The 19,581-nt window shown below is 33.5% G+C and overlaps 2 protein-coding genes across 2 annotated transcripts; one reads left to right on the top strand and one right to left on the bottom strand.

The window, feature by feature from the left end:
* Nucleotides 1-4,710: 4,710 nt before the first annotated feature.
* LOC114925619 (uncharacterized) lies at nucleotides 4,711-6,237 on the bottom strand. Its single transcript, XM_029294232.1, has 3 exons — nucleotides 5,593-6,237; nucleotides 5,494-5,507; nucleotides 4,711-4,720 (listed from the first exon to the last, which is right to left on the bottom strand). The coding sequence occupies exons 1-3, from the start codon at nucleotides 6,235-6,237 to the stop codon at nucleotides 4,711-4,713; spliced, it is 669 nt and encodes a 222-aa protein (XP_029150065.1).
* Nucleotides 6,238-12,794: 6,557 nt separating this feature from the next.
* Nucleotides 12,795-18,803, top strand: LOC112765910 (3beta,22alpha-dihydroxysteroid 3-dehydrogenase). The gene is made up of 8 exons (XM_025811777.3): nucleotides 12,795-13,651; nucleotides 15,121-15,270; nucleotides 15,976-16,224; nucleotides 17,376-17,465; nucleotides 17,575-17,653; nucleotides 17,879-17,985; nucleotides 18,147-18,277; nucleotides 18,395-18,803. Exons 1-8 carry the CDS (start codon nucleotides 13,133-13,135, stop codon nucleotides 18,510-18,512), a joined length of 1,443 nt encoding a protein of 480 aa, XP_025667562.1. The 5' UTR covers nucleotides 12,795-13,132; the 3' UTR covers nucleotides 18,513-18,803.
* The last annotated feature ends 778 nt before the right edge of the window (nucleotides 18,804-19,581 follow it).

Below are 19,581 nucleotides of genomic sequence, written 5' to 3'. Positions count from 1 at the left end.
ATAAAAATTTTTGTATAATATTTTAAAATATGCAATTAAATACATATTAATAATATCTTTTTATGAATTTAATTATCATATTCTAAAGATATATAATAAGACTATTACTAGTTGGAATTTTTAAATATTTTTTCTTAATATATATATAACCTTAACATATATGTTCTAAGAGGACAAGTTAGTTTTAAACTCATAAAATTATTATTTATTAGTACAATAAATATTGGTAATGAATTAGAAGTTGAATACTCCAAGGATGTATAGTGTAATTAAGAGTGCTCAAGGCAACATTCTGAAATCTGAAGGCAATGAGACTCAGATTCCCATATGCCGGCAGCATCGATGTGAGAGAGAAACATCATCGTTACTCACACAATACATAACATAATGCCATTTTGTGCAAATCCCGTAAATCATGGGTTTTTTAATCTGTCTCTAAACCGCAAACTAACCTACATACCTCTACATGTATAGCCATTTAATTTTGCAACTTGCATATTGCAATGCAACCATACTAACATTGCAACATAGGCATGTTAACCTTATGAAATTACTTGTTCCAAGATATAAACCGATAAAAAGATATATAAATAATTATATTTTTTATACAATAGTTTTTTTATTAGATTTGTATAATTTCTTTTATAATTTTTCTTGACTTATACTAGAATTTTCTTTTTATTTTTTGGAGTTTAATAATGATCAAATTTTAAATCTTAGTTACAAAATTCTAATATTATATCATAAAATATTTTTTCCAAAATTTTTAGATTGATAGAAAAAAATACATAAATAATTATATATTTAATACTTATTACTGTTTTATTTTATGACAATAGCAATAATGTTATTTCATTTAATAAAGTAGTCGACCATAAAAATTGATTTTAGTATAAATACATATAATATTTTTTGTATATTCGAAGGAGAAAAATATTTTACTAATACTTAGACCGTTATCAAATATTTGTATTTAATATATATAATATATTTGAATATATTTATAATATAAAATAAATTATTATGGATTTTTTTTTATTTGAAAGCTTATTATATACCGCTAGGAATTTACCAATAAATACATAAATGCTGATCCGATTCTTTCTTACTGTATCTAATGCAAGCAATGCAAAAGGTTCTTACATTATATTGTGGATGGAATGAGTGAAAAGTAGCTATATATATGTGGGTTACATGTATATTAGTAATCATAATTTACATGGGTATGTTATGTCTAGTGGTGGGTAGAGGGCTTCATGTCCCTTCATGGGGACCATGTGGGTTGAAGGTAACATGTTATTGAAATTGTGCACTTCATTTTATATATATACTCTCTTTCACGTGGGGCAGTGTTATGTTAAATTAAATCAATAAATTAAATTAAGATGAAAACTCGCATACAATTATTTTTATGTAAAGTTATTATTTGACAATTATTAAATAATTCTATAAATTTAACTAAATTATTATTTAATAATTTTTAATTATTAACTTTACATAAATATAATTACATATGATAATTCACCTTAAATTAAATTTGTATTTGGGTATATATATATCTTCTAAGAAGCTTCCTTTGTGGGTGCTCACTGGTCCAAATTAATGTAACTACTCATCAATTTCTTTTAGTAGTCTAATTAATTATATAAAAAAAATCAAATGTTTTAATTATAAATACTAGTTTATAAAAAGCATGCATGGTTGGCAACTAAAAGGGAATGTTTTTGTGATTTTCTAGTTAGGGTTATACCGGAACAATTATGATTTATGAAGGCAAAACATTGTTTTTTCAATGTTTTGTTTGCTAGAGAAACACTTGGGATTATGTGGGACAATTAATTATCACATATCATTAGTGGAATGTCATGAACATGCTAATGTTTAATTAAACATCCAACATGATTTTTTTCTTAAAAAAAAGGATAAATAAAAGTTTGAATATAAAACTAATTAAGTGTGACACACCTCATCCTTTAAGAGTAGTAATTAACTTATAGTATTATAAAAACAAACAAGGACACAAACATAGATATTCGATAAATATTTGCTTAACTAAACACAGGCTAAATCTAAATGGTGCACACTGCACACTACACTACATGCAATTCATGGTGCCACGTACGTATCCCATCCTCTGACCAATAAGGGAAGGAAAGATAAACCATAAACAACCTTGCTTTAGTAAATTGGGATGAGCCTTTTCAACAAGAAAATTGGTAGTAAAATATACAAATCATGCTTTCAGAAAATGGGTAAAAGATAATGCACAAAAAAGGAGTAAAATAGAGTAATGTTAGAGAGTTATTTTTTTAATTAATAGAAGTAGTTAATTTTTAAAATTATTTTATTTATTTTAAATTTTAGATTTTAAATATACATTTTAAACTTTAAATTATTTATCCTAAACTTTAAATTCTAAAAAAAATTAGATTTTTTGAAATTAAAATAAAAAATAATATTAACTAATTAAAAATAATTTTTTATTATACTTTCTCATAATATTATTATTGTGAGTTTAATTAGAGAGTTAATTTTTTCAAGGACTATCAAACAAATCTTGTAAAATTATATTTTTATTTCAATTCTAAATTTTAAAATTTAAACTCTTTCAAAAAAGAGTTTTTACAATTAAAAAAATATTAATATTTACTAATTACAAATTAATTTTTTATATTATTATTATTTAAGTTATTAATTAATTCTGACAAGAAAAAGAGAATAAAAAAAAGAATTAAAAAATATATATGTAGTAGAATAATGAAGAGGTCACAGATTGTACTAAAATAAGTAAATATAGGTGAGTGGTTGTAGTTGAATTTTTTGCCATTCTTGTCATGTCATACTGTGGGCCAAAAGAGTACACATGCATATCACTTGAAAGAATCAATATGCAGAGAAAAAGGTAATAAGAGAGTAGAAGAAAAGTCAGTATGTGGCTACATACTTTATTTTTTCCTTCTTCTCCCATTCTCTTCTTTCGGTAGTAGAAGTAAGTCTAGCGGGTGCATAGCATCTTATAAACAAAAGAGAGCAACATGCCTATACCACTAAGGATCACATGTGTGGTTTTGCACTTTGCACCTTAGCTTCCATTATATTCTACTCTTCTTATTTTGACTATTATGTGGATCAAAGATATAACATGCTAGATATGTTATTGCTATATTAACCAAGAGCTAGGCATAGTAGACCTCACATTTTGCTTGGTTTTTTAACCATTTAGTCATAGATTCAAATTCTTAACGGGTATATGGAAAGGTTTTCTTTTTCTTTTTCTTATAGATACTTTTTGGAAAATTTTTATTACAAAAAGCAAGATTTATTAGTCATTATTGTTGATAGTAAATATTCTGAGAAATATTTAAAAAATAATGAGAATATTACCACTTGTTTTTTAAATAAAAACACTTAACATATAATTATATAAAAGATACATACTATGTAAGCAACAAAAACAATTACTATATATTTGTGTAAATATATGTTATGTATCTTATTTAAAGTGTATTTTATATTCAACATATATTTTATACGAACACTTAAATTTTTGGATAAATGTTTCATAAGTTGAATTAAACTTTTTAATTATTTTTATGTTTCATTCAATACGGAATTAATGGAACTTAGTCTTTTGTGGTAGTAAGGTTAAATATTTTTATTTTCTTTCAATACATCCATTATGTCATTGACTTTAAATGTTATGGGTTAAGTACTGAAATCGTCCCTAAGGTAAGGGGTGAAAATCAAATTCGTCCCCGACCTTTTTTTATTATTAAAATCATCCCGAATGCTCAGATACACTTTAAAATCGTCCTTTCCCCCTCAAAACAAAATTTTTGGACACTTTTGCCCTTTAGCAGTTACTGTCCGTTGGAGGTTTTAATAAATAAAGTTAATTTATTTGTTTATTTATTTATTTATATAAAGTTCTGATTTGGGGAGGGTTGGGATTAAATCAGAGCAGTCATCCCTAACCAACGAAGCAGAGAAAGAGGAAGGGCTTTCGAAGGTGAGTGGAGCCATGGCTACGGAGAGCTCACGGTCGTGTCGGAGTCGGTCGTCTGCGCAGAAGAGGGAGCTTGTGTGTGGACATGGAGAGAGACCCGTTCTTAGGATTTCGGGAACGAGGAACAACCTTAGGTGACGATTTTGGGGGTGTGTCTACTATGAGGTTAGGGTTTTAAGTTTCTATAGGTGGGTGATGGAAAGGTATTGTTTGTTCTGGGCTCTGACTCTGGTGGGTTGCTGTAGATCCAGGAAGAGTGTGATTTCTTCCGATGGGCAGACCCAGAAGCAGAGAGTGAGGATCCTCATGTTGCAAGGATGAAGAGGAAAGTTGCGGCCCTGAAAGCAAAAGTGAGGGACATTGAGTGGAAGTTCAAGGTTGCTGCAGTGTTAGGAATTTCTGGATGGGTTGTTTTGTTTTGCTTCTGGTCGTAGATTTGGTTCAATCAGAGGGAGGGGGTAGCGTGTGTGATGCCATTGAAGTATGGTTGATGAAATTAGGAGAGAATTTAGTGTTCAGTTTGCATTTGTTTGATTGGGTCTGAGTTATGTAAATTGAGATGTACTGGGTCTTGTTGAACATTTGGGGTTAGTTTAGGGTTTTGGTGATTAATTTTGTGAGTGAAATGATCTCCTTGTAATTTGACAATTAATTGGAATGGCAAATTTATCTGTTAGCAAGAAAATTGTGACTGAACTCTTCTGTTAATCAACTCTGTAACATATCAACTCAAATAAGGAAATTCATTAAACAGAACCAACATAATATTAGGCAGAACACAGTCTAGTGTAATTCAGTAATAAGCATAGGAAAATAACACCAAATGGTGGATACTTGAGTCACCATCAATTCCATTACATGGAGACTAAGCAAAATATAGTCTAGGACATTCAAAAAACCTACTGCAACTCTGTTGCTCACTAAGAAAGATTAATCATAAGCCATGTTGTCAAGTTTTCAAAAAACCAAAAAAAAGTGTCACAAATATTATCTCAATTCAAGCAACAGTACATTGATTACAGCACAAAAGACAAATTTTTACTACAGTCTAAAGTTTTCTCCAAAGTCTTGGTGGAAGTTTAACCACGAGCCTCAGCTTTCTAGGAGATACATGCAGTGGAATTCTGTGACTGAAGAAGACAGGCCTGGCTGGTTGGCTGGAGCTGGCTGCACCCTTCTCCATTGGTGCTGGTGGTTGTTGTGTAAGGCTTCTGGTGGGCTTTCTGTTGGGCCTTGGGTGGAGAGTACCTGCTGCTGGACTATTGGGCCTAGTAGAGGATGATGTGGGCTTGGACCTGGAATGAGTTGAGTTGGGCTGAGAAGAGGTGGTGGCTGGTTGGGGCTGAGATGATGCTCTAGACTTGGTGGACCTCCTCAAACCTCCACTTGCAGATTTCATGTCAGGCTGGGATGACGTTTTAGATCTGGTTTTGGGTCTGATAGATGAATGCTTCCTTCCTCCTCTGGTCCTCTTGCTAGCAGCTTACCTTGGTTGTTGGGCCTGAAAGACATTAAAGAATTCAGTTGATGAAAAAATTAAACTATAACCCTAGCATACATGCAATTGATGATATACATACACTTACATCCAGGGATGGCTTCTTGCATCCTCCCCTCTTGTGTCCAGATTCACCACAGTTTGAGCACCTTTGGATTTGTCCCCTCCTAGACAAGTGGGACTGGCTGCTGTCCGGAGGCTCATCAGGTCCTCTCTTCCTCTTCTTGACTGGTCTGTGGCTAGGCTTTCGATAAGGAGGGGGCATGACATCATCAAAGTTGGTTTTCTCCCACGAATCTGGGCCATTCAGAGGATTGATGACTGAATCATAGCACTTGACATATGCAGCCTTCTTGTAGTAGTCATCAACAAATCCATCTATGTCAAGGCCCTTATAGTTGATGCAGCTAATGGCATGGGTGTAGGGAATACCACTAAGCTGCCACTTCCTACAGGAGCACTTGTGAGCAGAAAGATCAACAGCAAATTTAGACAAACCATTAACAACCTCATATGTTTGTGCAGCAGACCAGTAAGGCCTCCACTCACCAGCTGATCTGCCTCTCCTCTCTAGTTTCATCCTAATCCGAGGTAAAACTGTCCCATTAAAGTTTTTAATTCTTTCCCTATTAAGAGCCCACCTACTCATCAAATAAACCCTTATGTCCTCCAACATTGTCACTATAGGTTTCTCCCTAGAGTCTACTATTGCACCATTAAAGCTCTCACACATGTTATTCACAAGAGTGTCACATTTAGAGTGAAAATTAAACCTGGACCTGCTCCAAAATCTTGGAGGGATAGCGTTTAGATGTCTGTGCGCATCCACATTGATCTGCCTTATGATTTGCATCTCTTTCTCCCATTCCTTCCAGTGTGTAGCCTTTGCACACCTTCACATCAGCTGCTTCAGGTGTAACCCAGGAAATTTCTTCCTGAAGTTGTTGTAAAGATGGCAGACACAGAACTTATGGTCCACTCCTGGAATGACCTCATCGAAAGCAGGCAAGAGACCCTAATAGAGCAGGTAAAATTGTGTTACTTAACAATAACTGCATCAATAAAGGACAAAAGCTTCAACATCCAGAATTTAAATTTATCAAATGTAAGATTTTAATTGGTTCCATAATTTTAATTATTCGATAACCATTTACCTTCTACTGATCAGACATGAAGGTTGATTTTCCAATGACCTCAGCTCCGAAGTCATCAATGAGCAGCCGGAGAAACCACTTCCAGGTGTCTTTAGTCTCTGCCTCCATAACGGCGTAGGCGATTGGAAGCATTTGATCATTAGGATCCCACCCTATCGCTGTCAACAACTGCTCTCTTTGAGGTGTCTTTAGAAAACACCCATCCAATCCAACAAACTTTCTACACTGCTGGAAGCTCTTTTTGCAAGTAGCTAGACACACGTATACCCTTTGAAAAATGCAATAATTATTTAACCCCTGGTGCTAGTCCTCAACTTCGAAATCAGGGGACCTCTGTACCTTGAGCGTCACTGAGGACCCTGGATTAGCACGTAGCAGCTCCAAGCAGTAGTCAACAATCCTTTTGTACTGCTTTCGGTAAGCTCCCTGAATCTCATCCAATGCAGCTTGTCTAGACCTAGCAGCCATTGATGTTGTCACAGTCAAATTCCATTTCCTTTGTGCCTTGTTGACCAGGTCCTTTATCTTCACTTGTGGATTACCTTCAACTTTCTTCCTAAATACTTTACTCAGCCAACCAGTATGCAGTATCCCTACCCTATGTGACTGACCACAAGTATGCTTAAGGTTCATTGACCTAAGCTGCCAAGTCTCCTCTTCACTCATTTTTTCTGCGTATAACCAAAATGGGCAACCCTCTTGACAAACAGCACTCACCCTAACCAAGTCAAGTTTCGCATACCTCAGTCCCCTTCTTGTTTTCACTGTATAAGCTGTTACAGTGTCCTTGAATTCCTCCCTTGAAGCAAACTCAATTCCAACTTCCCATTTGTACCTTGTCATGTCTTTCACATCTTTATGGATCGGATATCTAATTGCTTCATTGTTATCATCATCCTCGATGTCCTCTTTCTCTGAACCACCACCCACTTCATAATCCACATCAACTTCATCACTATTGAATCCTTCCTCATCACTGAAATCACCTCCTGCAATCCCTTTTCCTTTTTCAACCCGATCACCATCCGTCCCGCCTCTTACTTCATCAAATTCGCTCTCATCATCGTACTCCTCTTCACTATCTGTAAAAATCACATCATCTGCACTGTCAACCTCACCATCAGATGGAATGAAATCCTCATCATCACTATCCTCATCACTATTCGATTTAACCTGCTCATCCGGGTTCAGCTTATCTCCCTCTTTAACTATCTCCGCATTAGCCCTGTCCACCTCTTGATCCCCATCACCCTGATAAATCACCAACTGTTTCTGATTATGTACCTCTTCATCATTGGCCCTCTCCGCCTCCTGAACCTGTTCACCTGGGCCTCCAACATCAAGAAACCCTACTTCAGAAAAGTCTTCATCAACCTCAACCTTATGGACCACGTACAGATCAACATGACCCCTCTTTCCCGTTATTTTACACATCTCAATGGCATCTCTGTCTCCCTCAAATAACTTCAAATCGTTCTCTAACCATTCAGAACTTGGGTCCTTATACCAGAAAGTTGCAATTTTTTCCTTTGTGTATCCAAATTGTCCCACCTCAGCATATGCCTCAAAAAGAGACCAGCAATCCATATCAACATCTTCGATCACAATCTTTTCTCCCCCCTATATACTCCAATGTACCATTGTCATGCCCAAATCTACCACCATGGTAGACAATCAGGCTTAAGGTTCCCATCACCTAAAACCTACAAACAAAAATCACACCCAACTCCCATTTGTAAACCACCAAATACCCTTCACACAGTATTAAGTTCAAGCTCCAAAAAATCAAAACAAATGCTGCACACGTACCTGATTCGAGATGACTGCCACGAGAACGAGCTCCTCTTCCACCCTTTCCCACGCAATGCAAACGCAGTGACGCTACTCCTCAAGCCAGCACTCACTTTGTTAGGGCATCATTGAAGGTGAAGGATCAGTGTTCATTTTGTAACGTTACTCACATAATGAAGCCGTTTCGCGGGAATAAAACGCGAAGCGTCAAAGGACTCAGGGGCAAATTTGGAATTAAAATTTTTTTAATGCACTTGAGGACGATTTTAAAGTGTATCTGAACATTCGAGATGATTTTAATAACAAAAAAAGGTCAGGGACGAATTTAATTTTTGCCCCTTACCTTAGGGACGATTTCAGTACTTAACCCAAATATTATCATGTTTCATAACTGAATTTTTTTATTTAAATAAATATATGAAAATTATTATTTATCAAAATACGGAGAGAAAGAAGGAAATATCAAAATGCACATGGCCGTGGAAAGATCAAATTAAAATTATCCTTCAACTCAAGCTTGGCGCATGCGAAATGGAGACTGGCATGGTAGAGGATTAGGTGGTGCATCCGATACAAAGTCGTCTTTTCAATCCAATGACGGTGCAAACGAAATGGGCCAACTCCTATTCGGCGAATACAAAGTGGACCACCTCACATTTGGTGCTTGCGAAGTGGACAAACTCACCTGCGGTGCCCACGAATTAGGCCAAGTCAGGGGCAGAGGCTACGAATTGAGTGACTTCGTGTCTACCGCATGCGAAATGGTGATGCAACAGTCAAAGCTACAAATTTTCATGTTTCCAATTTCCGTACCAACATGCAATGGTTGATGAGGGTGGCAATGGTTGGAGGTTTATGGCTGGGTTTCAATATAAAAGGAGGCAAGGGACCAATTCATTGATGCAGCTCACAAAGTAAAATTGATGAAGTAGAAGAGAAAGAGTGCAAAAAATTGAGATATAGGCTTGTGCCTGTCGACCCTTGTTGACAAATAATGCATTAAGACGATGGTAGGTAGACTTCACAATTGTACAAACTAGAAGGTTATGAGTTCCCTTGAGTACTAAGTTGATACACTCAAAAAGATTTGTTGTCATGTGACCGTATCGACGACCCTCGTTACATTGCTATAGCCATTTTGGTGGCTCTAACCCACGGATCCAGGCCATCATTGTCGGATACGTGGCCGGATCCTCGCTGCTGATTAACTCAAGGTAGTATTATGCCTACTTTTGCGTCTTCGAGTATGTCGCGTTGACCAGGTGCCTTTTGGCTTCTTTACTCTTGAAACTTGTTGTGAAGTTAGAAGCACTATGTCTCACACAGTAAACATTGTATTCTCATCCATACCCAACTCGCTCCAAGGCTTCCTTTATTGCTGGATGCCTATCAGAGATAAGCAGAATCCCCGGTTGAGAAGCTAGTGCCTTTTTAAGTTAGCAAAAAAAAAATTACCACGAATCTGTATTCTTCTTATCGACAATCGCTAAAGCGATGGGTAGAATGTTGTTATTCCCGTCCTGTGCTATTCCTATCAACAGGGTGTCTATATACTTACCATACAAGTGTGTTCTGTCAACTGAGACCAATAGCTTGCAATGCTTGAATGCTTCAACACATGATGAAAACAACCAAAATACCTGATGAAACATAACACTGTCACGGTCCAACGTGTTGCCAACGTAGTACGGTCGCATTTATAGGTCAATAATTGTACCTAAGATGAGTATGCTTATTTAATAAAATGGAGAAATGATTCCAAACACCAGCAACAAGAAAAATCAATAATTTTTATGTGTTATTTATACCTGGAATGAAAGTTTGCATAGCGTTAAAATATCTCCGCAGCTAATTGTATGAGTCATCCTAGTCTCCATAAATTTTAGCAATTGCCTTTTGTTTCGTGTGCCAAACCTTCTTGTAAGAAATCTTATACCCGTAAGCTGACTCTATTGATTCCTACAACACCTTTATACAAATAGTCGCGTCTGCATGAACCATAGGAAATATATGATGGCATATGACATTGCTATCAAGTTGAGTATGATCTTGCGACATCGAAGTTACCAAACAACTGTGAGGCCCTTGATATTTTCAGATTTTCCAAAATCTCGAAGATCTTATCTTTGCAACCCTTACCATCCAATGACATTGGTCACCAAATTAAACTGCTTGCATCGACATACATATCGAGATTGATCTGACTCTACGACCTTGTATTTCGTACTTCTACGAATGTTGTAATTTATAACAGCAAGCATCACTATTTCTCCATTGAGACATTTCAACCCAATCTCAAGCTCCATTTCACCAAACATAGCATCGTTGCTCAGTTTGTCCTCAGCTGTAGTCAAATTCATTGCTCCAAGATTTAAAGATAGATAATGGCTTGGAGTGCCGCTAGAAACACCACCTGGTGCCGTGACACCTACCGATTGGGCAGGAAGTGGGAGAACCCTTTCGTTATAAAGCGGTTGGATTTCAGGAACAACTTCTACATCTTCATCGCTATCATCCTCAATCTCATCTTCATCAGACGAATATGCCAATCTATCAGCAATACCTTCTAGGAATGCAACACACGTGGAAGGGAAGGGACGTGCATGATGATTTTGTTCCAGCGTGACAAAGACATTAAAAGTGGGACTACGAGCCCTACCAATTTGCTGGAAGGGAATCGCTTCAGCCAATCCAAAATTTCGAATTTTCTCTACATTATTCGAACTAGAGGAGCTACCACTAACATCTTGAAGATTCACACGAAGTTTTATAGAATAGATGCTTACAATGCTACGATGATAAGAAGACATCATCAAAACATGCATGTCAGATTTAATATGTATTTTATAATAAGAAAACGAATTGGCTAACGCAACTGGCATCCTGTAAGCCAACTTAATGATTTCCTTTTTTCTAATCATACCAATATTTATCAGAATCAAAATTTTCAATTGTTGCAGCGATATTTGCGACAGAATCTTTATCCAAAGTGGATCATCACAAACAAATGTAATACTCTTAGATGTATGAGAGATTTCTCCATTCGAATATATAATGACATAAATATTTTCAAAGGCTATAGAGCAAAACTAGCTATGACCGAAATCTTAAAAGAGAAGTTTATGGGTGTGGAAGAGAGAGTAGAAGAAGAGTGAGCTGAATAATTTAAAAGTGGCTTATAAAACACCAGCATTTATATAGTGAATTTCTGATCCCATTTCGCATGCAGCGAAGATGAAATAGAGTTCCATTTCGTGGTTACCACAGATGAAGTAGTTCTGACACAAAATTCCCATTTCGTATGTGCCAAGCCTGAATTGAAGGGTTATTCCAATTTATAGGCGGTACAATTGAGATGGCCATGCACATTTTGATCTTTCTTTTCTTTCATGCGTATTTTAGTAAATAATTATTTTCATATATTTATTTAAATAAAAAATCCTTTTATAACTTATTAAAACATATATCATGTTAACCTTTATATGAATTTATCATAAAATTATTTATTTTAAAATTTAAAATATTTAAAATAAAAAATATAAATAATTATATTTTTAATATATACTTTCATGTATGTAAGAGTTTTTTTTTAAGTTTAAAATGTAAATTATATATAGTTTTGTGTTTTTCATATGTTAATAAAATTTTAGATTTTTAAATTATAAAAATTTTGATATTATATTATAAAATTATTTATTATAAGAACATAAATTATTAATTATATATATAACAAATGATTAATGATGACTATATGTAACTGCATAAAATGCTGTCTTTCTTATTGGTTTTGTAATAATAAGTTTTTATTTTTCAATCTTACTATGTCTTTCTTATATTTTAAAGTTTTGAATTAAATCAATATAATTAAGTATATAAAAATATTTTCATATAAAAATAATAAAAAATTATTAAATAATTTAATATATTTAATTAAATTATTTATTATATATTAATATCTTAACTACCATCTTTTAAAAAAATATATTCTGAGTAATTTTAAATCAATTCAATTTAAATAATCAATAATTTAATTAAGAATTTGACTAATATGTATTTTAAAGACATAAGTTAAGAATACTTATAATAAAAATTTTAAATATCTTACTTTAATAAATATACAATAAATATATTAAAAATTTTAATTTTATATTTTTTATAAAATTATTTTAGTTTATCATATATTTTAAAAATAAATTTTAGTTAAACCCTTGAATTAAAAGCAAGTGGAAAATTTTACCAAGCAAGCAGAGCATTTACTCTTTTTTACTAGTTACTAATGAGAAAAACACACAATAAAAATTGATGGAGGGAAGGGTAAAAATGATGTCAGATACCAAAAATATCCCACATTTAATCGTTTCTCCCCACATCCTCCCCCCCTCCCCCTCCATTAATGCCCCTTTTCTTGAAACCATCACCCCCTTCCCTCTCTAATATTAAATACACATATTACTATCACATAAACTCCACAACCACAACACTATTACTCACTCACACCATAGTACTACTAATTCTTCTTCTTCTTTTTTATTTTATTTTATTTTTAACACTATATATACACACACACGCACACAAAACTGTAATAAGATGTATATATACCACTCTATTGACTATCAAGTCTCTTATCTTATTTCCACTTATTAATTCCACTCTCCTTTTCATATTCATTCAAACCAATCATACATGGCTGCTTCTATTATCTTTCTCTTTTTTGCTATCATAACACTCGCCGCCGGGATCCTCCTCCGCCGCAAACACCGCCACCGCAACCACCGCTTACCACCGGGGAGCCTAGGTCTCCCCTTTGTCGGCGAAACCATACAGCTAATCTCCGCCTACAAGAGCGACAATCCCGAACCGTTCATAGACCAGCGAGTGAACCGGTACGGTCCGATCTTCACAACGCACGTGTTCGGCGAACCTACGGTTTTCTCGGCTGACCCGGAAACGAACCGGTTTTTTCTTCTGAACGAAGGGAAGCTTTTCGATTGCAGCTACCCCGGTTCGATATCGAATCTCTTGGGGAAACACTCGTTGCTGTTGATGAAAGGTGCACTTCATAAGAGAATGCATTCACTCACTGCTAGCTTCGCTAACTCTTCCATTATCAAGGATCATCTTCTTCTTGATATTGACCGACTTATTCGTCTCAACTTGGATTCCTGGTCCGACCGGGTTCTTCTCATGGAGGAGGCCAAAAAGGTAATTTCAGCTATTCAATCCCCTTCTAGGCCACCATATTACGTGTGCATTAAAAATTAATAACTATATTAATTATCTGTATAAAATAATATTAAAATATAAAATATAGATTCGGTGATTAAGTTTTTGTGTGCATATAGTATTTTATTTATGTTATTTTTTACTATAATGTTAATTAAAATATCGTTTTTTTTCATTCACTAAATCATACCATGTTACGAAACAATATTAGGATCCACCTTTTATACAACTTATAGTCTCATCTATACTATCACAACCTTACTCCTTTCGTCATGCATAAGTTATTAAGATACTCATTTTTTTACTATAAAGTTTCTAGCTCTATTCTATTATTGCAAGGATTTTGCAAACTTGTATTTTAAAGATATAAATTGATTAAGAATGCTATAAAAAATATTTTATAAAAATTATTGAAAAAATAAATATTAATATTTTTAATATATTAAATATATAATAAAATATTAAAAAAATTATTATTATATTTTTAAAATACATTTTTAAGACATGGATTAGTTAAATTAGCTAAATCCTTATGATAAAGTGATTGAAAAACTAAGTTAATCAAATATTTATTTTTAATTTTATTTGTCCTGCAAATTTTTTTTTTCACTAGAGATTCTTTTGTTAATATATAATATTTGACTTTTAAAAGTAAAAAACATTGCATTGACATATAGAAGCTATGATTGAGTAAAGTGTTGCTCAAAGTAATAATGGTGTATATAAGCTTTTTTTTTCTTTCTTTTTCTTTATACCGTGAGCAATCTATTTTTGCTTTAATATTTTTATACTAAAATACATTTTTCTCACTTGAGTCAACTTTCCCAAAAATCATATCAGTGTGTCAAATAGGCCATGGATAGCTCGAGTCTACCTCACTTGCCATCATCATCATATTGGGGAAGAAGTGGTGGACCAGCCTCTTTAATTTGCACCTCACAATTACCATTTTGTTTTGATTTTTTTTTTTAAATTCTAAGTTCACTGTCTAAAAACTTAAAAAATCTGTTTATTTTTATATCCTTAGAAAAATATTTAAACTAAACTTAAAAAAAAAAAAAAAACCTATTTTGTTCTTTAATAATTTTATTACATGAAGTTGGGACGATGTAATAATGTGACTGTAATTTACGTGATGGAAGTGAAAATGAGAGGTTTGGTGAATAAAGATTCGATGCTTTGTGTAATGTGTCGAATTCCTAGCTTACAAGTCCCCACGTTTACTAAAAGTTTTTACGGCTGCATAAGAATAATAATCATTCCCTATATACAATAAAATAAAATTATAGGCATATAGGTTTAGCATGCCCATGTACGAATTTGTTGTTATATGTTTGACATGTTATCATACTTAATTACCATCATCAAATACTAGTACAGTACTACTTTTATTTTATTTTATTTTTACCTTATGGTTAATTAATTAGTTAATTAATTATTGGGTGCAGATAACATTTGAGTTGACAGTGAAGCAGCTTATGAGCTTTGATCCCGGGGAATGGACTGAAAATCTAAGGAAAGAGTATGTTCTTGTGATTGAAGGATTCTTCACTCTCCCTTTTCCTCTCTTCTCTACCACTTACCGCAGAGCCATCAAGGTACATGCATTTTCATTATTGTTATTATTGTTCAATTCATCATCCTTTATTCTTCTAACAAACGCTACTTATTTATTATAAGATATCATACTCACATAATATTTAATATTCACAGTTTGATAAGATATAGATTCAATTTTATATTACATCCTAAGAAATGTTACTTAGGAATATATTTTATTATGAGAATTAGATTGTATTTTCATTTTTATTTTTATTTAAGAATTTTGTAAAAAAAAAAAGAAAGAAAGTAGAAGGTAAAAACAGAAATATAATTTTATTGATTATGTTGTTTTTCTTTTTTTTTTTTTTTTTACAAAATTTTAAAAACAAACACTAGTAATAAGAATAAAAAATGAAAATACAAATCAAATATATTTTAAGATATACATTTTTTAAATTTAGAATTCAACTACCTTTTTTTGTTTTGTTATGCTAGGGGTTGTGGTTTTTTTTTTTTTTTGGTGACTGCTAGGGGTTGTGGTTAACATTGAATTATTAAATTAATTATTGATTAAAGTACCAAAAAAAAAAATTAATTATTGATTATTAATTAATTAATTGATGTAAATTGCCAACGAGTTATAACTCACATAGCATAGTCTTCCCTCCTCACCTCTACACTCCTCTTATCTAGGTATCGAGTTCGAGTCTCACTCCTAACTTTGTAAAACAATTAATCGATGTAAATTATTGTGTGTATAGGCAAGAAGGAAGGTGGCGGAGGCACTAACGTTGATAGTGAGGGAGAGGAGAAAAGAAAGTGAAACAGAGGAGGGAAAAAAGAATGATATGCTGGGGGCACTGTTAGGCTCCGGCAACCGCTTCTCCGATGAGCAAATAGTGGATTTCATGGTGGCATTGCTTGTCGCCGGCTACGAAACCACCTCCACCATAATGACTCTGGCCGTCAAGTTCCTCACGGAGACTCCTCTAGCCTTAGCACAACTCAAGGTACACATTAACATAAAGTCTTAAGATGATTGCATATCTTCTTTCTTATATTTTTGTTGTGATTAATATTAACATAAACTTCAAGTAATATTCCAAATACTTGATGGTTAGTTTTGTTGTTTTATGCATGGTAAAAGCGTGTTCACCCAAGTTAATTAATGCGGTTGAAAACTTGAAAGTCATGCATTGGTTTGAACAGATCAACTATGAAAGAAGACAACAGGGTAGGTTGTCAAGTTTTGGACAAATCACTCTATTTCAAAGAAAAAACCCATTCATAATAATTTCTCATTAAGTAATAGGAGTTTGCTAATGTTTTAGATAGATTTCATGTTATAGAAAGAATTTTAAATGTTATTGGAATATCAATTTTATAGTATTTTTAATCGTTGATCTCAATTATAAAAAAATATATAATATATATTAATTGAAATCAACCGTTAAAATCATTAGTATACCGGTATTTCAAAAAAATTTAAAAAATTTTCAATATTATATGACATAAATTCATAGCATATGATATCATATAAAATGGGCTCGCATGGGTAACCAAGTCACGTTGGTTGACCGATTAACTTACTCGTCAACTTAAGTAAGTTTAGAGCTTGCGTATGTAGTAGTAATCCATTTGTCAGCGACAAACTTTTAAATAGAGTTTCAATCTGAGACGAATTAATCCTTAAAATTTACTGTAAATATGGCGAAAAGCAAAAAAATCTAACTAAATCTATGAAATTTGAGCAATATGTTTTGTTTGCTAAGGTATCAATCATGAAGCCATCAAGGCATGGCCAAAGTAACACATTACAAAGTCAAATGATGTCAGTTTCTGATTCAGAGTTTGGTGTTTTGACATTTTGACCAGTCGATGCATGTGTGACACAAGAGCATGATAGACCTTTTTTTTTTTTTTTTTTTTTTGGTTTCCCACGGTATCCCCCAACCCGGCAGGTCAAGGACTAATCCGTCGCGGTACTGAGCTCCATTTAAGGGTTTGCCGCTGGCCAATGGGTTGCTGCATGCACAAGGCGGGATTCGAACCCCCGACACTTGCTTAAGCGGACTAGTGAGCTAACCACTAGACCAACCCAACTTGGTTAGCATGATAGACCTTTGATGTGATCAATAATGTTAGAATTTTATTTTTACAGGAGGAACATGATCAAATTCGGTCAAAGAAGAGTAACTCAGAGGCACCATTGGAGTGGTCAGATTATAAGTCAATGGCATTTACCCAATGCGTAAGAACACACTTTAAATTAATTTAAATTAATAATCTGTCAAAGTTTACTTACGTTAGTTATTTTATTAGATCATAAACTCTTTTTTGTGTAATATATATATATATAGGTTGTGAACGAGACTTTGCGTGTGGGAAACATAATTGGTGGGATATTTAGGAGAGCAATGACAGACATTAACATCAAAGGTATTATTAGTAACAAAAATAATTGGTAATAAAAAAAAAAAACAAAAAGAGTCAAAATTTATCTTATTTAATATTTATTAATTTTAATAACAATTAATCACAGTTAAATAAGATAAATTCGGACTTTTTTTTGTCCCACTAGTATTATGGTTAATCAAATAACATATTGTTGTTGATAATAGGCATAGCAAAGTTAGTTAATCAATGCTTCAAATATTTTAATAGGTTACACTATTCCTAAGGGATGGAAGGTCTTTGCATCATTTCGCGCTGTGCATCTAAACCCAGATCATTTCAAAGATGCTCGCACCTTCAATCCATGGAGATGGCAGGTACCTAATAGGCTAATACTCTCCCTAACTTACATGTACTCACTCTTCTCTAAAACACGGGGGTGTTGCCGTGTCAGATCCCCATCCTTTTTAGAGAAGAGTGAGTTGGTTTGATGTTCGGATTTTTAACATAAATAAACTAATTAATCCAAACAATGCAGAGTAACACGGAAGTAACATGCCCTACAAATGTATATACTCCGTTTGGCGGAGGGCCACGGCGGTGCCCTGGCTACGAGCTAGCCAGAGTGCTGCTATCCGTCTTCCTTCATCGCATGGTAACCCAATACAGGTATGTACCTGAAACACATTGCATAATCATGATTTGTAGCATGTTTATTGTGTGATTAAGGAACATGTTTTTCTTATTGGATGCAATGGCTAATGTTGTGTAAACAATGTAAAACAGTTGGTACCCTGCAGAGGAAGATAAGTTGGTGTTTTTTCCAACAACTAGGACACAGAAGAGGTACCCTATCATAGTGAAGCGTAGAGAGGATTACAATAAACTATGTAAAGCACAATGATGATGAGAGAACAACATAGAAGAATCTCAAAAGGAGGATTTGAAGCAGATAATGTAGATGATGAGTTTGGTCAGTTTTATTAATGTCCATTATAATTAATAAGATAAGATTATTATATCCCCTATAGTTTAGATGTTCATATATGATGGTAATTTCCTTTTTTTTTTTTGGGTTATAGGGATGTCATATTTTAGGGTTAAGGGAAATGGGAGAAAGGATGTAAGGTAAAGAGATCAAATTAAATGCATCATCCTTTTATAAATATATATGATATTAATTAGTTCTTCCAAATTCTTTCAAGGATGCTCATATTCACAAATAACATCTCTCTTAATTCTTAAATCAATCCTCAAAAGAAAATATCATGAATATAATTGGCCTCCATTTCTATGAACATGTTTGGTTTTCCGTCCAAAATTTATCAAAATCATGGCTTCAAGAAGAAACATTAATCTTGTAACTTAGTTTTGGAGTTTCACTAAGGTAATAATCCAAATGCCAAAGATGTCATCTGATTAGGAAAGCAAGCAATACAACTATGAACTATGCAAAGCATTTTGAAAGGGACTATAAATAAAATCCAGCCCAATATTATTAGTCTTGAGCCTTCCTGTTTGAGTTAGGCTTTGATCCATGTTCTTCTATATAAGGTACATCTATGGCCCATGTTTTGTTTCCATTTCTCTAATGAAAATCAAACAATCTGAACTCTGATAAATGGCTGAGGCTGTAGTATTCCAATGACAAAGTTGTTTGTCTCTAGTTCACCAAAAAAAAAAAAAAGGTTGTTTGTCTCGAAAAGTGCCACACCAGGCTCCACTTTCTGCTATGATGATTAAAGAGCCATACATTGTGTGTGAATGGGTGTATATATGAACAGGGGCGAGACTAGATAAAATATTAGAGGAGTCAAAAATATTTATACAATAAAATAAAATTAAAATAAAATTTTTTTAAAAAATTAAACTAAAATTTACATATAATTTACATGTAAAAAATTAAAATTAGGGGGACATTGTCCTCCTTTCTATGTATGTAGTTCCACCCCTGTATATGACCAAAAAAAAAA

Source organism: Arachis hypogaea, chromosome 17, assembly GCF_003086295.3.
Source record: "Arachis hypogaea cultivar Tifrunner chromosome 17, arahy.Tifrunner.gnm2.J5K5, whole genome shotgun sequence".
Taxonomy (NCBI): Eukaryota; Viridiplantae; Streptophyta; class Magnoliopsida; order Fabales; family Fabaceae; genus Arachis; species Arachis hypogaea.
Note: the sequence above shows the minus strand (reverse complement) of the source record. Positions and strands in the feature narration are given on the sequence as shown.